At 40.9% G+C, this 17885-nt stretch overlaps 1 protein-coding gene across 7 annotated transcripts in view; it reads left to right on the forward strand.

The window, feature by feature from the left end:
- shank2b (SH3 and multiple ankyrin repeat domains 2b) overlaps nt 1-17885 on the forward strand; it is a 236034-nt gene that overhangs the window by 16061 nt on the left and 202088 nt on the right. For 4 of the 7 annotated variants that reach the window (XM_085907071.1, XM_085907075.1, XM_085907077.1 and 1 more), the window contains exon 1: nt 11304-12152. The exons of 1 other annotated variant lie outside the window; for it this stretch is intronic. In XM_085907071.1, the coding sequence (XP_085763197.1) occupies nt 11895-12152 (258 nt within the window). In that variant the 5' untranslated portion in view covers nt 11304-11894. Of the gene's footprint in view, nt 1-11303; nt 12153-16339; nt 16495-17885 lie in introns of those variants that run through there. 2 more of the 7 variants (XM_085907072.1, XM_085907073.1) reach the window with 2 other exon arrangements.

Below are 17885 nucleotides of genomic sequence, written 5' to 3' on the forward strand. Positions count from 1 at the left end.
CACATTTTTGTTTTCTCATAGTTTGGATGGGGGGGTCGACTTATACTCAGGAGCGACGTACATGTAAATTCTTTCACAAATTTTCAAAATTCTAAATTCCGCGATGTAGTGAAACCGCGACAAACGAACCGCGATGTAACAAAGGATTGCTGTCATTTGAACTGCAAGTGACGTCCGCGGCGCGGCCCGGCGGTTGTTTACATAAAGGACAAAGGATTCGATCACGGGACGACGAAGATGACGAAGGGGCCCCACATTTGAAGGATTGAATGATTTAGAGTGACACAAGGTTTGAAAAACTCGTTATGTTATAGTTATTTGATATACACTGCTCAAAAAATTTAAAGGAACACTTTGAAAACACATCAGATTTCAATGGTGAAAAAAAAAGTTGGATATTTATACTAATATGGACAGTTTAATGTCTCAGGAACAAAAGGATGCCACATCTTTTGATGGAAATAAAAGTTTTCAGCCTACAGAGGGCTCAGTATATAGACAGCCCAAAAATCAAAGTGAAAAAAATCATGTGGCAGGCTCGTCCATTTTACCTAAATTCAATTTCTACAATTCAAAACTCCTCAATATCTTGTGTCGCCCCCACATGCTTGTATGCATGCTTGACAACGTCGTGGCATGCTCCTAATGAGACGACGGATGGTGTCTCACGGGATGTCAGTCCGACTGCCGTTCTCTAGCCTGTAGAGGTCTGTTCGTCCCTCCATGGAAATGCCTCCCCAGACCATCACTGACCCACCACCGAACCGGTCATGCTGAATGATGTTGCAGGCACCATAGCACTCTCCTTGGCTTCTCCAGACCCTTTCACGTCTATCACAGGTGCTTAGGGTAAACCTGCTCTGGGTGCCAATTCTGGTGTTCTATGGCAAATGCCAATCAAGCTCCACGGTGCTGAGTAGTGAGCATTGGGCACACTACAGGACGTCGTGCCCTGAGGCCACCCTTGTGAAGTCTGTTTCTGACTGTTTGGGCAAAAATATTCACACCAGTAGCCTGCTGAAGGTCATTCTGTAGGGCTCGGACAGTGCTCAACCTGTTCGTCCTTGCACAAAGATTCAAGATTCGAGAAGAATTTATTCGCCATGTTTGAGCGTGCCAAACAAGGAATTTGACTTTGTTACATCACAGTCTCTGTTCAACATTTAGGTGACTAACAACACTCAGGACATGTGAAAATGACAAATGACAATATTCTCAGCCATCAACAGATGGGAGGGTCCTGCTTCCAGGATGACCAGGCTGCAATGGATGCAGAGAAGACACATGGTGCAAACAGTGTAGACAATCCTAAAAGGTATGAATTGCAGCGGATATCGGTCCTGCTGATGGGATGAGGATCGTCTACGGCCCTGTGCAGCTCTCCTAGAGTAACTGCCTATCTCCAGGAATCTCCTCCATGCTCTGGAGATTGTACTGGGAGACACATCAAATTTTCTTGCAACAGCACCCATGGATGTGTCATCCTGGAGGAGTTGGACGATTTGCGCAACTTCAGGAGGGTTAAGAAATCGCCTCATGCTTCCAGTCGTGATAATGACTCTTGTTAAAGCCAACACTGTGGAAAAACAGTTAAAAAAGATCAAGAGGGAGGAGCTTGAAATGGCCTCCACCTGCAAAACCAGTCCTGTTTTGGGGACCATCTCGTTGTTGCCCCTCTAGTGTACCTGTTGTTAATTCCATCAACACCAATGCAGATGAAAGTGATTAACAACCCCCTCTGCCACGTGCCTGATCAAAACCTTATCAGAAAAGTGGAATTGAATTCATGCCATACCCTGAAAAAAAACTGTTCCTTTAGTTTTTTTGAGCAGTGTATTTTATTTCGTGTAGGAACTTGTATATGTTTTTATCGTTACAGTTCAGTCGTTGTTTAAAGGGTTTAATGATTTGGAGTGACACAAGGTTTGAAAAACATATTTATGTTATGGTTATTTGAAACCTATTATTTCGTGTAGCAACTTGTATATGGTTTTATCGTTACAGTTCAGTAGTTGTTGGCTTGTTGAACTCTTGTTTTGTAAAATAATAAATGTCATGTCAAAATAGGCTGCTCTGTTAATGTTTCAGGTAAATGTACGGATCGACATGGAAGGGAAACGCAGGTAAGCAGTACCAATGCGTTAGATCGAAGTTTAGTCAGTTCTGATCATTTTATAGGAGATTGTTTGAGAAACGCGATTGTTTACAGAGGGCTCAATGGTTATTGGCTAGTGAATGCTTACTGCAACCCTAGTCAACCTCAGTTTGTTGCAGTATAGCTTCTATTTTATGCGCCTTTTACCCCGGTGTGCCCTATATATGAAATAATTTCTGAAATAAAAAAAATCAATGAGGGTGCGCCTTATAACCCAGTGCGCCTTTTGGCGCGAAATTAAGGTAATTATAAACAACAGTTTTATCAAACAATCTCTGTCACTCCAAGTCATTAAATCCCGTGATCGAATCCTTTGTCCTTTATGTAAACACTGCGCATATGCGCCGCTGAAGCCAGTTGCAGTTCAAATTACAGTAAACCCTTGCTACATCACGCTTCGTTTATCGCGGTTTCACTACATCGCGGATTTTTGAATTTTGAAAATTTGTGAATAATTTCTCATGTAAATCGCTCCTGAGTATGTCACCCCTCCACCAAAACTATGAAAAAAAAACACGACTTGTAGTCCGAAAAATACGGTGCACTGATTGTACAAGCTGTATTCATCACAATAGCATATCTGTTATTCATTGCAAACCTTAGTCAAGCTTAATACTTTTACACACCTCAGACAGTTCTCAACCCTGTCATTGTTTATCATACCATCAGCAGTCAGGCTTTCATGAAATGCACATACACACCAATCTTACCCAACACACTCACAATACAAGGAACATATACAAGTAAAAAATGTAGAATTATAAACAGTTCAGAGATTGTTGTGTTATTGGTGACAATTGATCATTCGGATTGGCTGTTGCTATGAGATAGCACACAAAAGCAAAGAAACGGCAAAGAAAAGAAGCATTATCGAATCAATTAAGCTCAATGAAACTTTTTTTTAACTTCGGTTTTCCTTAGCTGCTTGTATTATTACTGTTTTGCTTGTACAGTACTCTTAGCATCTTGTGCAACGTTCTTTAATGTATGCATTTCATTTTATGAAAACCTGTAGATTGTATGATGATAATCAATGACTTCTTGGCCATGTGCAATGTGTAGGTTTGACAAAGCTTACGACTTGTATGTTGCTCATTCTCAAGCATCTGCACATGCTCTCATTTAATCACCCTGCTATGAAAATTCTAGTTCTGCAACTGTATGCAGTCACTACAAGCTGATGCTTATTTTTACAATTTTGCAAAATTTTGACTATATATGTACAGAAATCTTGAGGTACGGTCACACACCTTACCGTGTGGTAGAAATAAATGAGTGATCTTAAATTTGATCAAACAGCCCCAAAATATATTTTTTTCACCTTTGCAGCAAAGGAATTTACCTTTAACTTCTGAGGTTATGAATACCATGGAACACTGTAGCTATCTCACACAAATCCCTCAGTAGCTCCTACTACACTGCTGGTAAAAGCTGAGAGTTATTCATTTTTTGTTCGGGTCACTGTTCTGAATTCACTGCATGGACAGAGAATGCAGCAGCAAAACATCCCAGAAATTGTAGAGGTCAGAGCCACAACAAGCAGGCCTCTTTGTGGGAATGCCATACAGCAGAGAATGTTTAAAACTCAGATTCTGCTCTGTTGTGTTGAAAAGCAATTGTCAATTTTGTGAAAACTATAAAGGGAGACAGTCGCTCAGTCCTATAAGGAAAAGGGCTATGGAGTTGGAGGATAGGTTCAAGTCCTTGGAAACTATTTTTGGGAGTGATGGTTATCTGTTTGCTGTCTACTCTCAAGGTAACCTTGAGCAAGCTACAGTGTCATTGTTGCCACCCCAGCTTTATTGGTGCACCACTCTTTACGCACCACTTTCATTCTGAAACAGAAACAAAAGTACAGTATATGTTACAAAGGGGGGGGGGGGGTTCAACTTCTCCTTGAGGGACATATTTCACTAGCTTATAGTAAGTTAAAATATTACATTTTGTGTCACACCATATGCTGCCGCTGGCGTCACCAGCATCTGACTGTCTGCCTAAGGGGGTGCCCTTTTTCTGTGCGTAAGAACACACTGTAGTTGTAAAATCTCACTTTCTGAGTTCTGTGCAAAAGGTGGCTCGGATGTTGGTCAGGGAAATTATGATCACAGCTGTACTCCCAATTCATTATGTGTGTAATGAGGTGGGGATAACCTGAACCTGATTAAGAGTCGGAACATAATAATATCAAGGTTGCAACAAGTTAAATGAGGAGCAACCTACACTGTCAGCCTCACAACTCGTTTGAAACCACGGACACATTATTACCATGTTACTCTCACGTGGCAGTTTATCAGTTGAGAAAACTCAATTACTTGTATGCTCATGTTTAAAAGGTGTGCTTACCTAGAGTTATTGGAAATTTACTTGACTATTGAGAATTTCATAGCGCATTGATTTGTTTAATTCCATATTTAATTAATAAATGAAGCATTTCATTAATTTATGACATTTTCAATTCGACATTTCGTGGCTTATTTATTTACTTGTTTAATTTTGGCATGCTCAGTCCTCAATACAATTCAGCTTACACATGGACTTTATCATTTCTTCACCTCTTCAAGTGAAGACGATTTCACTGAGTAGTGCAGAGTGCTGTCACTATATGATGTATTTCAACATTAATGCAGTCTGTATCTATCAAACTGAGATGAATGGCATCAGACTGTAGGCCGCCAAATGAATCACACTTGACAGCCAAATGTTGGAAATTCTGGGTAAAATACCCTTGTGCTAATTCTGCCTATCATTCTTGTTTTTCCAACTTGAATTGTGTTTAAAGATGATTTATTGTCTTCCAATTCAATTGTCAATTGGTGGTCCGCGGTCCTCTGGTGGTCCGTGGTGGTGTTTTGCAAAATTGGAACTGGAAAATATTTTAAAAATAAAATTGCTTTATTATTTACACTTGATTATCCCTATTCAAATAAGCCAACCTGTGAAAATGAGTACCCGGCTCCCATTTTAAAACGGTGAACTGTGTACATCAACTGACTCTTTCTGTGTCTTCTAAGGAGTGTTTTCACCAAGTGTAGTAAATTTGAATAGGTTCCCTCCTCCTCGAGCAAAGTTACAGGGGCTAACTAATTCTAAGAGCAGCTCTATTACACAAAGTCAACCCGTGAGAATACAAACATTTTCAAATTCCTAGCCATCAACCTTTTGTAGCCAACAGTGATTCCAGACTGCTTGAAAACTTTTCCACATGGCTCAGTCATAGAATGATAGTCTCCCAACTTGTAGGTACTGGGTTCAATTCCCAAGCCCGTTGGTCATGTTAAAGTGTCCTTCCCCCACGCGAAGTTATGAGGTGCGTGGCTTGGTTTTAGGGTAATAGACTTCAACCTTGAATGTGGTGGGTTCAATCCTCAAGTCAGACTTGATTTATTTTCCAGCTAATTTCATGAGTCATTAAATCCAAATTATGTCAAATCTAGCTGAGATTCCCAAAATAGAAATACAGATGCAAACAAATAGCATGTATAGGTCTATCCTCTTTCGGTGCAAAATAAAATAATATTCCGCCAAAGCAGTGGTCCCGAGTTGCTTCTTGGTTACAATGGTGGTCCCTAGGACAAAACCAGTTGAAAACCCCTGTTCTATATCTGAATTTTTCCTTGTACTGACTGACCAGAGACTCACAAAATATGAGAGGGTTAAGGAGGTTGTGTAAGAAGCTGTTTTTTTGTCTTTTTTCACTGACGCCAGTGGACCATTGCACACACCACTTGCTATTTAGAGATATACCAGATCACTTACCTACGGCTTTAATTGTCTTTTCTTGTTTCTTTTTTTTATTTTTATTTAATTGTGAGGTAACACTAATAAATTACTGTAGGGGAGGAGAAATATAAAAGGGCAGGAAAAGAGCGAGCGTGTCAGCACCATCTCCTTCCTTATTTGACATTGAGGGATCTAGTTATATAATCATTCATTTATTTATTTATTTTCTTGATATACCATATATAATTTTTCCTTCTGACCTTCACAGGTGATTTATTTTGAATAAAGCAGTAAATTGTCTTGGATTAATTAGCAGCTGCTGATGTAGCAATGGTGTGATAGAGAAATAAAAAATAAAATTTAATCTGGTGAAAAAAAAGAACTATCAGTAACATTGTAATAACAGATCTACACATTAACATTAAATTACTATTTAGTCAACAATCACCAAAAAATTGTGTGTATATATATATATATATATATATATATATATATATATATATATATATATATATATATATATATATATATATATATATATATTGTTCGCGATATTTGTACTGACATGATCATTACCAGGGCAAACATACACTCACAATCACACCAAAGGACAATTTAGAACAATTCATTCATTCATTCATTCATTCATTCATTCATTCATTTATTTATTTATTTATTTATTTATTTATTTATTTATTTATTACTTATTCATCGCTCTTATCTATTAGTTGTTTGTGCCTTCTTGTTTTTACTCTTTGTGCTATTTGCTTGTGTGTATTGTGTAATGTGTCTCGTCACCGTGGGATGGTGGGAAACGTAATTTTGATCTCTTTGTGTGTCTTAACATGTGAGGAAATTGACAATAAAGCAGACTTTGACTTTGACAATCTAGCTGGCATACATATTGGTGAACAAGCACTTTACCATACCAACAAAAATAGTTCCCATTGGGGAAGATAAATTATTTCTCTGAAACACGATGAATCTTCTTAAATAAATTTATTTACTCATGCTGTTTTTATCATATTTCTGTTGTTTATTCTTTTGTTTTTATTTGTTTGGGTGTTTTGTCTCTGTCTTCTGTAAACATGTTCAATAAACATCCCCAAAATAAACAATGACAGAGTCAGTGAACCTGCCTCATTGACATTCGGTATGTCATAATGGTGTCTTGCACCTGGAGGAAAATCACACTCTGATACTCCGCACCAACACCTGATACTGACCTACTGAGACACCATGTGAGGTCCATCCAAAGTCACCATGGTTTATGTGGTTCTCCATGAGGAGAAGCCTTTGAAGGACCCACCCTGTGAAAATCTTTTGAAGAGTGCAGTCTACTAATTGGGAAATATAGTTACATACTAGGGCAGGGGTCGGCAACACAAAATGTTCAAAGAGCCATATTGACCCCCAAAAAACCCCATACCTGTCTGGAGCCGCAAAAATCTAAAAGCTTTTTATAAGGCAACATAGACTGTCAATACATGAGCTGTATGCCTACTATTAAAATAATTAAGTAGGCTACAAATACAAAGCAACAAAGCGACGCAAAACGTCGCCCCTGGATAGCCAGCGGACTTTATTGTGCAGCAGTCTATCGGCATATTCGCTGTCAATTTCATCTAGCAATTCATGGAACTGGCGGTGGTTTAATGCTTTTGTGATTATTTTGTTCACAATATGGATGACAAGGTTCATTACCTCCATACACTCTGGTGGGAATGTTTACACACACGGCACCACTTGGTGCAATATGCAATGGAATGCAAGCAAATTTCTATCCAATGCTTTCTGTCGTAAAGTCACAAACTTTTGCGACCCACTCATACTCAGTGCGCCATCTGTAGTGACTGAAATCAGGTGGCCAGTGTGTATCTCTGTCATTTAAACACTGCAGCACAGCCTCACAGATGTTCTCCCCCCGTGTTTGGCCTTTTAGTGGTATCAATTTCTTCATGCGGCCCATTAGAGTTCATGTACCTGCATAGCGGAGCTGTTTGTTCGATATGGGTCACGTCACACGACTCATCACAGGCAATTGAGAAAGCTGGAGCTGAATTCATGTCCTTGATTTGCTGATCGGTGATATTGTTTGCCATTCAAATGACCATTTCCTTCACTGTTTAATGCGGAGAGAGGCATGTCTTTAATTTTCTAAATGATCTCGGTTTTGTTTTTGAAGTCCGAAGATAGCCACTGATATTTTAACAAATGAATACTTCATGTACTCGCCATCGGCGAATGGTTTTCTGTGCTTTATCTCCTGGGCTGCAACAAAACTTGGAGCAGAAGTAGAGTTTGGAGATGCGATCCACTTCTTGAAACTTTTTCGTTCCTCAAATTGCACCTTTCCTCTCAGTTCCAACTGGGTGATTGGCAGCAAATTCAGCATGATTTAGCTGAAGATGTCACTCCAAATTGCTCTTATTGTTATATTTGACAACTTCTCATTGGAAATCAAACATTCAGGCAACCCTTCACCATTGGCAATGAAAGCAAATAGTTGAGTCCATTCTTTTTTTAAACCCTCTGTTCTCATCAACAATCTTTCTCTTTTTGCCTTTTGAATCCATGGCCCGTCACTCACACACCTGTTTACAACTCGCCTGTGCCGTGTCGCTTGCTATGACGCAATTTTGCGACATTCCGAAATCCGGTACTTTTAATATATTTACAACTACATACATTTTCTACAGCATAAGACTGTTTGTGCCATGATTACATCTGAAAACCATATTAAAAAAAATAAATGAATAAATAAATAAATAAATAACATTTTTACATTTTCACACATTTTTGCAAGAGCTCCAGAGAGCCGCTAGGGGTGTGCTAAAGAGCCGCATGCAGCTCTGGAGCAGCGGGTTGCCGACTCCTGTACTGGGGTATTGTCCTCAGCTATTACAACCACTACCAAGATCCACACAGCAAAAGGAAGATTAGTTATCTTCGACCATGATGGACGGTCTCAGAGAACAGAAGCTATTTCTGTACATTATGTACTATACATACTGTACATGCATACACGATGACAATGTATTGTCACTGCATTCCCATAATTTCTTCTAGATGAGCGTGTCTTTATGTCTGTATCTAAAGTAGGAATGAAAGTCGTAATCGCAATAATTAATGTAACATTCCTATTAATTTCTTAACAATAGCAGGCAAAACCTGTATAATTTTCTCTCAAACGTCTCATGAAGCGGCACACATACAAGGTGAAAGGGAGCGTTAAAGGCACAATCACGTCAGTACAAAGTGCTTAATAAACATCTCTGTAACTAACTTTACTTTTCATTTTAGACCTTTGACAATGTTCTGCTTCGGAATGTCTTAGAGTTTTTTTTTTTTATATCGTGTTTAGTTCATTTTTCCTACATCTCCTGTTGCTCGGCTAATTTGTTGTTATGCCGACTCCTGTTGTGAGCCTGAATAGCCAACAGGTACCTTGACAGAAAATGACGCCACATCACATTAAAGGCATGCAGAAAAAAACAATGAATACCAGCTTTGTCATATTGTTTTGCTTTTTTGTCATTACAAACATGTCAGAACAATGTGTATCCCTACACATTAATATTGAAACATCTAACAGTCTTGGAGCACAATTAAATTATTGTACAGGGTCCGGCAAAATGATCTGACACACTTGAAGGTTTAATAGAATGCAAATAAATTAAAGAAACAAAAAAGTTGTTTTTATTCTCGAAAAGTACATATAATGCTATTTTGATTTGTTTCGTTTCATTTCATTTTTGTTTTGTTTTCGAATAATGTTTTTTTTTTTGTTTCAGTTGGTAACATGAATTGGACCGGTGACCATCGCGCTGTCATTGTGGAAGCGTTTATCAAGAAAGAATCTGTAACTGCAACAATACGAGGTTTCCGTTTGCGCTTCAGACTTGGTAGACAAGATCCCGTACCTACTCCAAACACCAACTTGTTATGGGTTACTAACTTCAGAGCCAGTGGATCAGTATTGAAACAAAAATCAACCGGCCGACCTCGCGCCGCCAGAACTCCATAAAATGTGGCAGCGGTAAGAAAATGAAACGAAAACAAAACAAAATGGCATTATATGTACTTTTAGAAAATAAAATAACTTTTTTGGTTCTCTTTTATTTGCATTTTATTAAACCCACAAATGTGTCAGATCATTTTGCCAGACCCTGTATAAGGCCAAGATTTTTCATAACATTGGCAAATTTCAAGCTAAAGGGGATTTTAATTTAGAAAATATTTTTTTTACTGGGAAAAAACATCACTCAACCAAGTCAACCAGTAGTGGGACTCATTTAAAAGTGTTTAATCACACAGTATGTTTTATTTAATATTTTAATACAGCCTGCTTGGGTGCATAAATGAGTGAAAACTGTGGGCCAGTCCCAAGCCTGATAAAAGCAGAGGGTTGCGTCAGAGAAGGGTAGCAGCTGGACATGCTCAAAATCAATCTAAATAATTTTATACTGGATCGTTTGCAACACCTTTAAAAATGCTGGGTTAAAAACAAACCAATTTGAGTTTAAATTTGGACCGATTTAGGAAGTTGAATCAATTTGAAAAACAATTTGACCCAAGTTTCTGCATTGTGTTTTGTACAAAACAAGCTAAAAATTGTTTCTGTTGGGGCATATTGTTGGTCAGCTGTCTGGTTAGGACCATCTTTATAACACGGTCCACCACGCCGGCGCAGAGTTCCAGGCGCTCGGATGCGCTCGGACCATCTCCCGCCGCCGCAAATGTCGCCGCCTGGCGGACACGCCGTTGTAAATGAATGGGCTTTGGCACTTAGTGCAATTTTGGCCAGCTCCGTGGCTGGAGGTATGGAAGTGCCAGCCAGCCACCTCCGTGGCTGGAAGTATGGAAGTGCCAGCCAGCCACCTCCGTGGCTGGAGGTATGGAAGTGCCAGCCAGCCACCTCGTGGCTGGAAGTGTGGAAGTGCCAGCCAGCTCCGTGGCTGGAGGTATGGAAGTATGGAAGTGCCACCTCCGTGGCTGGAGGTATGGAAGTGCCAGCCAGCCACCTCCGTGGCAGGAAGTATGGAAGTGGCACCTCCGTGGCTGGAAGTATGGAAGTGCCAGCCAGCCACCTCCATGACTGGAAGTGTGGAAGTGCCAGCCAGCCACCTCCGTGACTGGAAGTGTGGAAGTGCCAGCCAGCTCCGTGGCTGGAAGTGTGGAAGTGCCACCTCCGTGGCTGGAAGTATGGAAGTGCCAGCTCCGTGGCTGGAAGTGTGGAAGTGCCAGCCACCTCCGTGGCTGGAAGTATGGAAGTGCCACTGTTAGAGATATTCTGACTAACTTATTTTGCAAGAACCACACGAGAGACAGTATGCCCTTTAAGCACTTGCAAGTGGAGAGCTTGTCTGTTACTGTAGATACAGCAATGTTCGAACAGACTCTGCCGTTGGAGTCATGCAAGAGAGTATTTATTGAGAGAAGAAGGGTGGGGGTGAGAGTGGCCAAGGTGGGGGTGACATTTGACATGTGTGGTGGTCACCTCAGCAAATGGTTAATCAGTGCAGAGGGTCCCAATTGGTGGTCACCTCAGCAAATGGTTAACCACTTCAGAGGGTCCCAGTTTATTGTTTTACGAGGTCGTGGAAATAAAACCTAGTGGAGCATTCCAGATGACTAACTAAACAACACACCATTTGGAAAGTGTCAACAACTGAATGGTTAAACTTTTCAGAGTCAAGGAAAGGTAAAAGGTTCAAACAAAGTTCATCATTCTAGTCTACATCCCAACATAATCATACGATCAAGATAGTTCATAAACCCTAACAGCCACCTCCGTGGCTGGAGGTATGGAAGTGCCACCCACCTCCGGCGCGTGCCTCGGTGACCGCTGGTTTAAGGGTCTAATGACTGCCATCTGAGCTGTTAATGTGTGGTGAAAATTCAGTGATTTTGGATGAAATGTCAAATATACAAGCAGAATCTTAGGATATCTCCAAACAGAACTAATGGTTTGACATGTATCTTTGTAATGAAGGAATTGAGTGGGACTGACTGACTAATGCTCTTTCCCTGTCTGACGCAGCGAGACTTAGCTGCGCCAGGCCTGATGACTATCCCCCGGAGTCCCACTTCTAGTGAGGATGAGATGGCCCAGAGCTTTTCTGATTATTCTGATGACTGCGCCTCTGAAAGCTTCCATGAAGAAACCATTTATAAAACTATTAGGGCCACCGCTGAGCCTTCACCACACCACATGGACGACATTCACATAAACTCACAGGTGATCCGCATTATCATCCCTGACCTGCAGCAGACGGTGAGTGACTTGAATGGATGCCACAAAGGGAGTCTAAAATACTATAATACACACTTCATTGTGTATGGTATAAAGAAGTCATTGTCAAATGGAGAATACAATTTTACTTCACTGGTTCCTTTATCTCAAACATTGTATTATAGGTTGCATTACTGTTTGAGATAAAGGAACCAGTGAAATGATTCACATGTAAAACAAAATGAATTTAGTATGAGAATAAAATTTGCTTTTGAACATGAACATTTGAAAGTTAATTTTTTAGATACATTATAAAACTGCTACTCCATTGTGTCCAAAAGAAATCAAGCCCACATTCGGCTTTCACAGAAATCGTCTCATTCAAGTAATAAGACACATTAACAGTAAAAAAAATGCAACCATTAGTACTGTATATGAATTTGTAAATATGGCGTAGCATTTTTGTCAATCACTATTATGTTAATTGTATGTACTGTATTCAGGGGCACTGGTTAGCACATCCGCCTCACTTTTCGGAGGGTGCGAGTTTGATTCCACCTCCGGCTCTCCCTGTGTGGAGTTTGCATGTTCTCCCCGTGCCCGCGTGGGTTTTCTCCGTGCACTCCAATTTCCTCCCACATTTCAAAAACATGCTTGGTAGGCCAATTTGAGCACTCCAAATTGCCCTAGGTGTGAGTGCGAGTGCAGATGGTTGTTCGTCTCTGTGTGCCCTGCGATTGGCTGGCAACCAGTTCAGGGTGTTCCGTGCCCAGTGCCCGATGACAGCTGGGATAGGCTGCAGCATGCCCGCGACCCCCGTGGGGACAAGCGGTACAGATAATGTGTGGATGTGCTACCCAGTGCGCCACCGAGCCGCCCTCCTTGAAAATGTTGTTTATGCTAAAAGAAAAACCCTCCAGTATTGATGAATAAAAACCATTCTGCAAGGAAGAGTGGAACAACATTTCTCCAAAGAGATATGAAAGAGTTACTGCCTGGTCTAGAAAATGCTTGATTTCAGTTGTTGTTGCTAGGGTGGGTCAACCTATTATTAGTTTGAGCGGCCAATCATTTTTGCACACAGGGCATTTCAAGCGCTGGTGTAGTTTTGAATAGTTGATGAACTAAGTCTGTGAGTGGATGGTGACCAGTTCAAGATTTTCTTTGCCTCTCACCCATTGACAGCTGAGATAGACTCCTGCACACCCGTTACCCTTTAAAAACTGCCTTTTGTTTTTCCTTGGGTTATTTTTGTCTTATATTTACTTTTTTTTCTTGTTGTTCTTTTATCACAAACAATTTATTTTAGGTTGCACTACCTGACATGTTTCGGCATGTACTTCCGCCTTCATCAGAGTGTCACTGCTGTAGTTGTGACGTGTCTATCAGCTGATGGATGAATGCAGGCGTGACTCAGCTGTTAGATTTGACAGATGAGCCACGCCCTCTGCTGTCCCTTCACCTCTCCAAAATGCTGCTCCAGGTGGTAGAGAGGATGTAGACTGTCTCGTCCCTGTTGATGGTCCTCGGGCCCCGTTTTCGGATCTCAATGGCCTCCGTGATCCAACGCTGATGTTTATTTTCTTCGGTGCGGATGACTCTGGCCTTTTCCCATGAACATGAACACTACAAGTCAGCCATCACCGACCACTGCAAAAGAGAAAATCACATCATGGACTAGGACTTTTGTTTGATCATCCTAAATATGAGCAAACTATCCAAAATAAGTAAGAATTTGAGAAAAGGGCAAATACTTTTTCATGGAACTGTATAGATCTATGCATCACACCATTACTGACTGGAAGCTGAACCCATGTTGGCTGTATTGAAGTCATATCAATTACGTGTAATTAATTACACCATTACCGTAACTTTCAGACTATAAGTTGCGTTTTTTTTTTATTTGGGTGGGGGGGCGACTTATACTGAGGAGCGACTTATATGTGAATTTTTTCAAAGATTTTCAAAAAACAAAATGTAACAAGGGATTGCTGTAATTTGAACTGCAAGTGACGTCAGCAGTGTGGCAGTTGTTTACATAAAGGACAAAGATTTGATCACGGGATGACGAAGGGCCCCATGTACTACCGGCATCATTAGCGGCTTTGTTTGTAAGTGACACGGAGGATGAAGAGTTTGAAGGATTTAATGATTTGGAGTGACACAGAAGATTTGAAAAACTATTATGGCTTTTACGCACGCCCGGTCCGACTCGACGGAGCTCTCTTTCAGCTCAGTGGATGGAATTCGGGGGTCGGCGCTCGGCCGGGTGGCTGTCCGGGGACGGTTGATGGGGCTCGGACATGGCTTTTATGCACGCCCGGTCATACTCTACGGAGCTTTCTTTCACCTGCGTGAATGGAAGTCTGGGGCCGGCGCTTGGCCGGGCGGCTGTCCAGGGACGGTGGATAGGGCTCGTACATGGCTTTTACGCACGCCTATTCTATGGAGCTCTCTTCCACCTCCGTGGCTGGAAGTTCAGTAGTTGTTGCCTTGTTGAATTCTTGTTTTGTTGAATAAAGAGCCGTTTACCAAACCCACGTCTTTGCTTGTACTTTGTTAACGCTACAATATAGTTATATCCTAGATCTGTGGAATGACGACGAGGCTGATGTCAGGGCGCACGCGGCTTTGTTGACAAAGGACGAGGAATTTGATCGATGGATTTAATGATTTGGAGTGACACAGATGGTTTGATAATATTGTTGTAATATGATAGTTATTTGAAATATACTTTATACATCGTTATATGGGTCTGTGGAATAATTAGAAATGCAAATCACAACGAGTCCGACGCCGCGCGTACGCGGCATTGTTTACATAAAGGACGATCGATTGATTTAATGAATTGGAGTGACACAGATGGTTTTATAAATGTGTTATTTATGTAATAGTTATTAGAATAACTCTGAATGTTACGTCAGGCCCGTTCTCAGCTCTTCGTTTGTGTTTATGTCACGTTAGCATACCTATCGTTTAGCCTGTTGTTGCTCGTTCATGTCTGTTCTTGGTGTTGGATTTTGACAAATAAATATGCCCCAAAAGTGCGACTTATACTCCGGAGCGACTTATATATGTTTTTTTTCACTTTATTTTGCATTTTATGGCTGGTGCGACTTGTACTCCAGAGCGATTAGAAAATTACGGTATTTGCGTTGCATATATTACATATTTTATTCATGTGTGCTGCGGTAATTGTGTTTTATTTACATGGCTTTTATTTATACATTTATTTATATCATTACATTTATTTACATTACATTATTTGCAATTATTTACAAAGGCGCCATTTTCACTGATATTTTGCATCTACAGAACGTGTGTTATATGCTGTATAGGTATTATGGTGTATGATAACATAATGGCAGTATCCCAGTACATTATAGATAAACTGGAGAGTTATTGGCCAAAGTGAATTATTAAACACCATATTTTTCTGAATAAACGTCGCTCCGGAGTACAAGTCGCATCAGCCATGAAATGCACCATAAAGGGCAAAAAACATATAAGTTGCATCGGAGTTTAAGTCACATTTTGGGGGAAACTTGTTTGACAGAATCCAACACCAAGAACAGGCATGAACCAGCAACAACAGGCTAAACGATACGGTATGCTAACATGACATAAACACAAACAAGGAGCTGAGAACGGGCCTGACGTAACATTAACAGTGATTCAAATAACTATAACGTAAAGAACACATTTATCAAACCATCTGTGTCGCTTCAAATCATTAAATTCATTGAATTCTTCATCCTCGACATCACTTGCAGTTCAAATTATTCCACAGGCCTATATAACGATAAATAAATTATATATCAAATAACAATAATATAAACAACAATTTTATCGAATGATCCGTGTCAATCCAAATCATTAAATCCATTGGACTCTTCGTCCTTTGTGTAAACACCAGCGCTTCTAACGCCGGAAGTGTGTGCGGTGCGCCACAAACTGTAATATAAACAATAATGTTATTGAACCATCCATGTCACTCCAAATCATTAAATCCATTGAAATCTTCGTCCTCTGTGTCACTTACAAAACCCACAAAAAAAAACCAGCTGTTGCCTCAGGAACTCCATGCGCCGCTGACGTCAGCCTCGTCATCAGTTGCGTCTCCAATTATTCCACAGATCTACTTATATATTATAGTCACTCCCCGTATGCCGCTGATTGCGCCGAGGACTCCCTGAATGCTGCCGATTGCGGCTGGGACTCCACATATGGTGTCGATTGCGGCTGGGACTCCCCGTATGCCGCCCATTGCGGCTGGGACTCCCCGTATGCCGCCGATTGCGGCGCGGACTCCCTGAATGCAGCCGATTGCACGCGGACTCCCCAAATGCCGCCGATCGCGATTGCGGCTTGACCTCCCCGATAGGTAAGCGTTATAATCTGATAGCTCTCTCCCTCAGGTGAGGAATTGCAAGCTAACCAAGCTAACCTAGTGTTGCTAACTTTCATGAAAATTAATCAACAAAAATAGTGTGGAACAACTTAAACGTTGGCTGATTTCCACCGACTAAATGCAGAGAGTATATATACCGTATTTTTCGGACTGAAAGTCGCTCTGGAATATACGTCTCATCAGCCATAAAATGCACAATAAAGTGAAAAAAAAAACATATAGAAGTCGCACCGGAGTATACGTCGCATTTTGGGGGAGATTTAGCGTGTGCACTGCGCCACTGACGTCAGACGACGATCGTCGGCAGTTGCAGTTCAAATTATTCCACAGGCCCATATAATTATAAACAACAATTTGATCAAACAATCCCTGTCACTCCAAGTCATTGAATCCAGTGATTGAATCCTTTGTTCTTCATGTAAACAACGCCGCGTGTCCGCCGTGCCGCTGACGTCAGTTGCAGTTCAAATTACAACAATCCCTTGCTACATCGCGGTCCGTTTATTGTGGTTTCGCTACATCGCAGATTTCTGAATTTTGAAAATTTGTGAATAATTTCACATATAAGTCGCTCCTGAGTATAAGTCACACCCCCACCCGATTTATATAAAAAAAAAAAAAACATGACTTTTAGTCTGAAAAATATGGTATGTGTGTTTGGTGACATTATTTACTATAAATCCCTGCCGTTTACAAGCTTCTACCAAGCAAAAGCATTTCTCACGGCTCATCCACGGCTTTGGAAAAGATACGAAGAAAACTCCCCTCATACGATCCCGGTCAGCATATCGCGAGTCGCTACGGCAGACACCAAAGCAGCAGTGTTTGATTGTAACCGTGATAGTTAAAGTTAAAGTCCCAATGATCATCGCCACACACACATGTGGTTGTGGTGAAATTTGTCCTCTGCATTTAACCATCCCCTAGGGGAGAGGGGAGCAGTGAGCAGCAGCAGTTCCGCGCTCAGGAATCATTTGGTGATCTAACCCCAAGCAGGGAGGTAATGAGTCCCATTTTTTTAGTCTTTGGTATGACCCGTCTTTGGTTTGAACACACAACCTTTCAGTCTCAGGGCGGACACTTAACCACTAGGCCACTGAGCTGGCCGTTAATGTTCTCTCTGATAAAAAAATAGCGAGTTAGTCCTTTGCGCTCCAGCTTTTCACTGCCTGTGTGGCTCTTGTGTTTGTCCGACCACGGCGCATGCGCAGTCCGCTGTTCTAAAAATAGTAACTTTGGGGTAACTGTGACAAGCCCCATTAAGTAGCAGGACTGTTTCGACTAAAAAAAACAAAGACAAAATATGTGGTATTACAAAATACAAATCATCTTTTACAACCAACAGTTATATTTTTAAGTGGAAA

Source organism: Syngnathus leptorhynchus, chromosome 3 (genome assembly GCF_054491065.1).
Source record: "Syngnathus leptorhynchus isolate UIUO chromosome 3, UIUO_Slep, whole genome shotgun sequence".
In the NCBI taxonomy this organism is placed as follows: Eukaryota; Metazoa; Chordata; class Actinopteri; order Syngnathiformes; family Syngnathidae; genus Syngnathus; species Syngnathus leptorhynchus.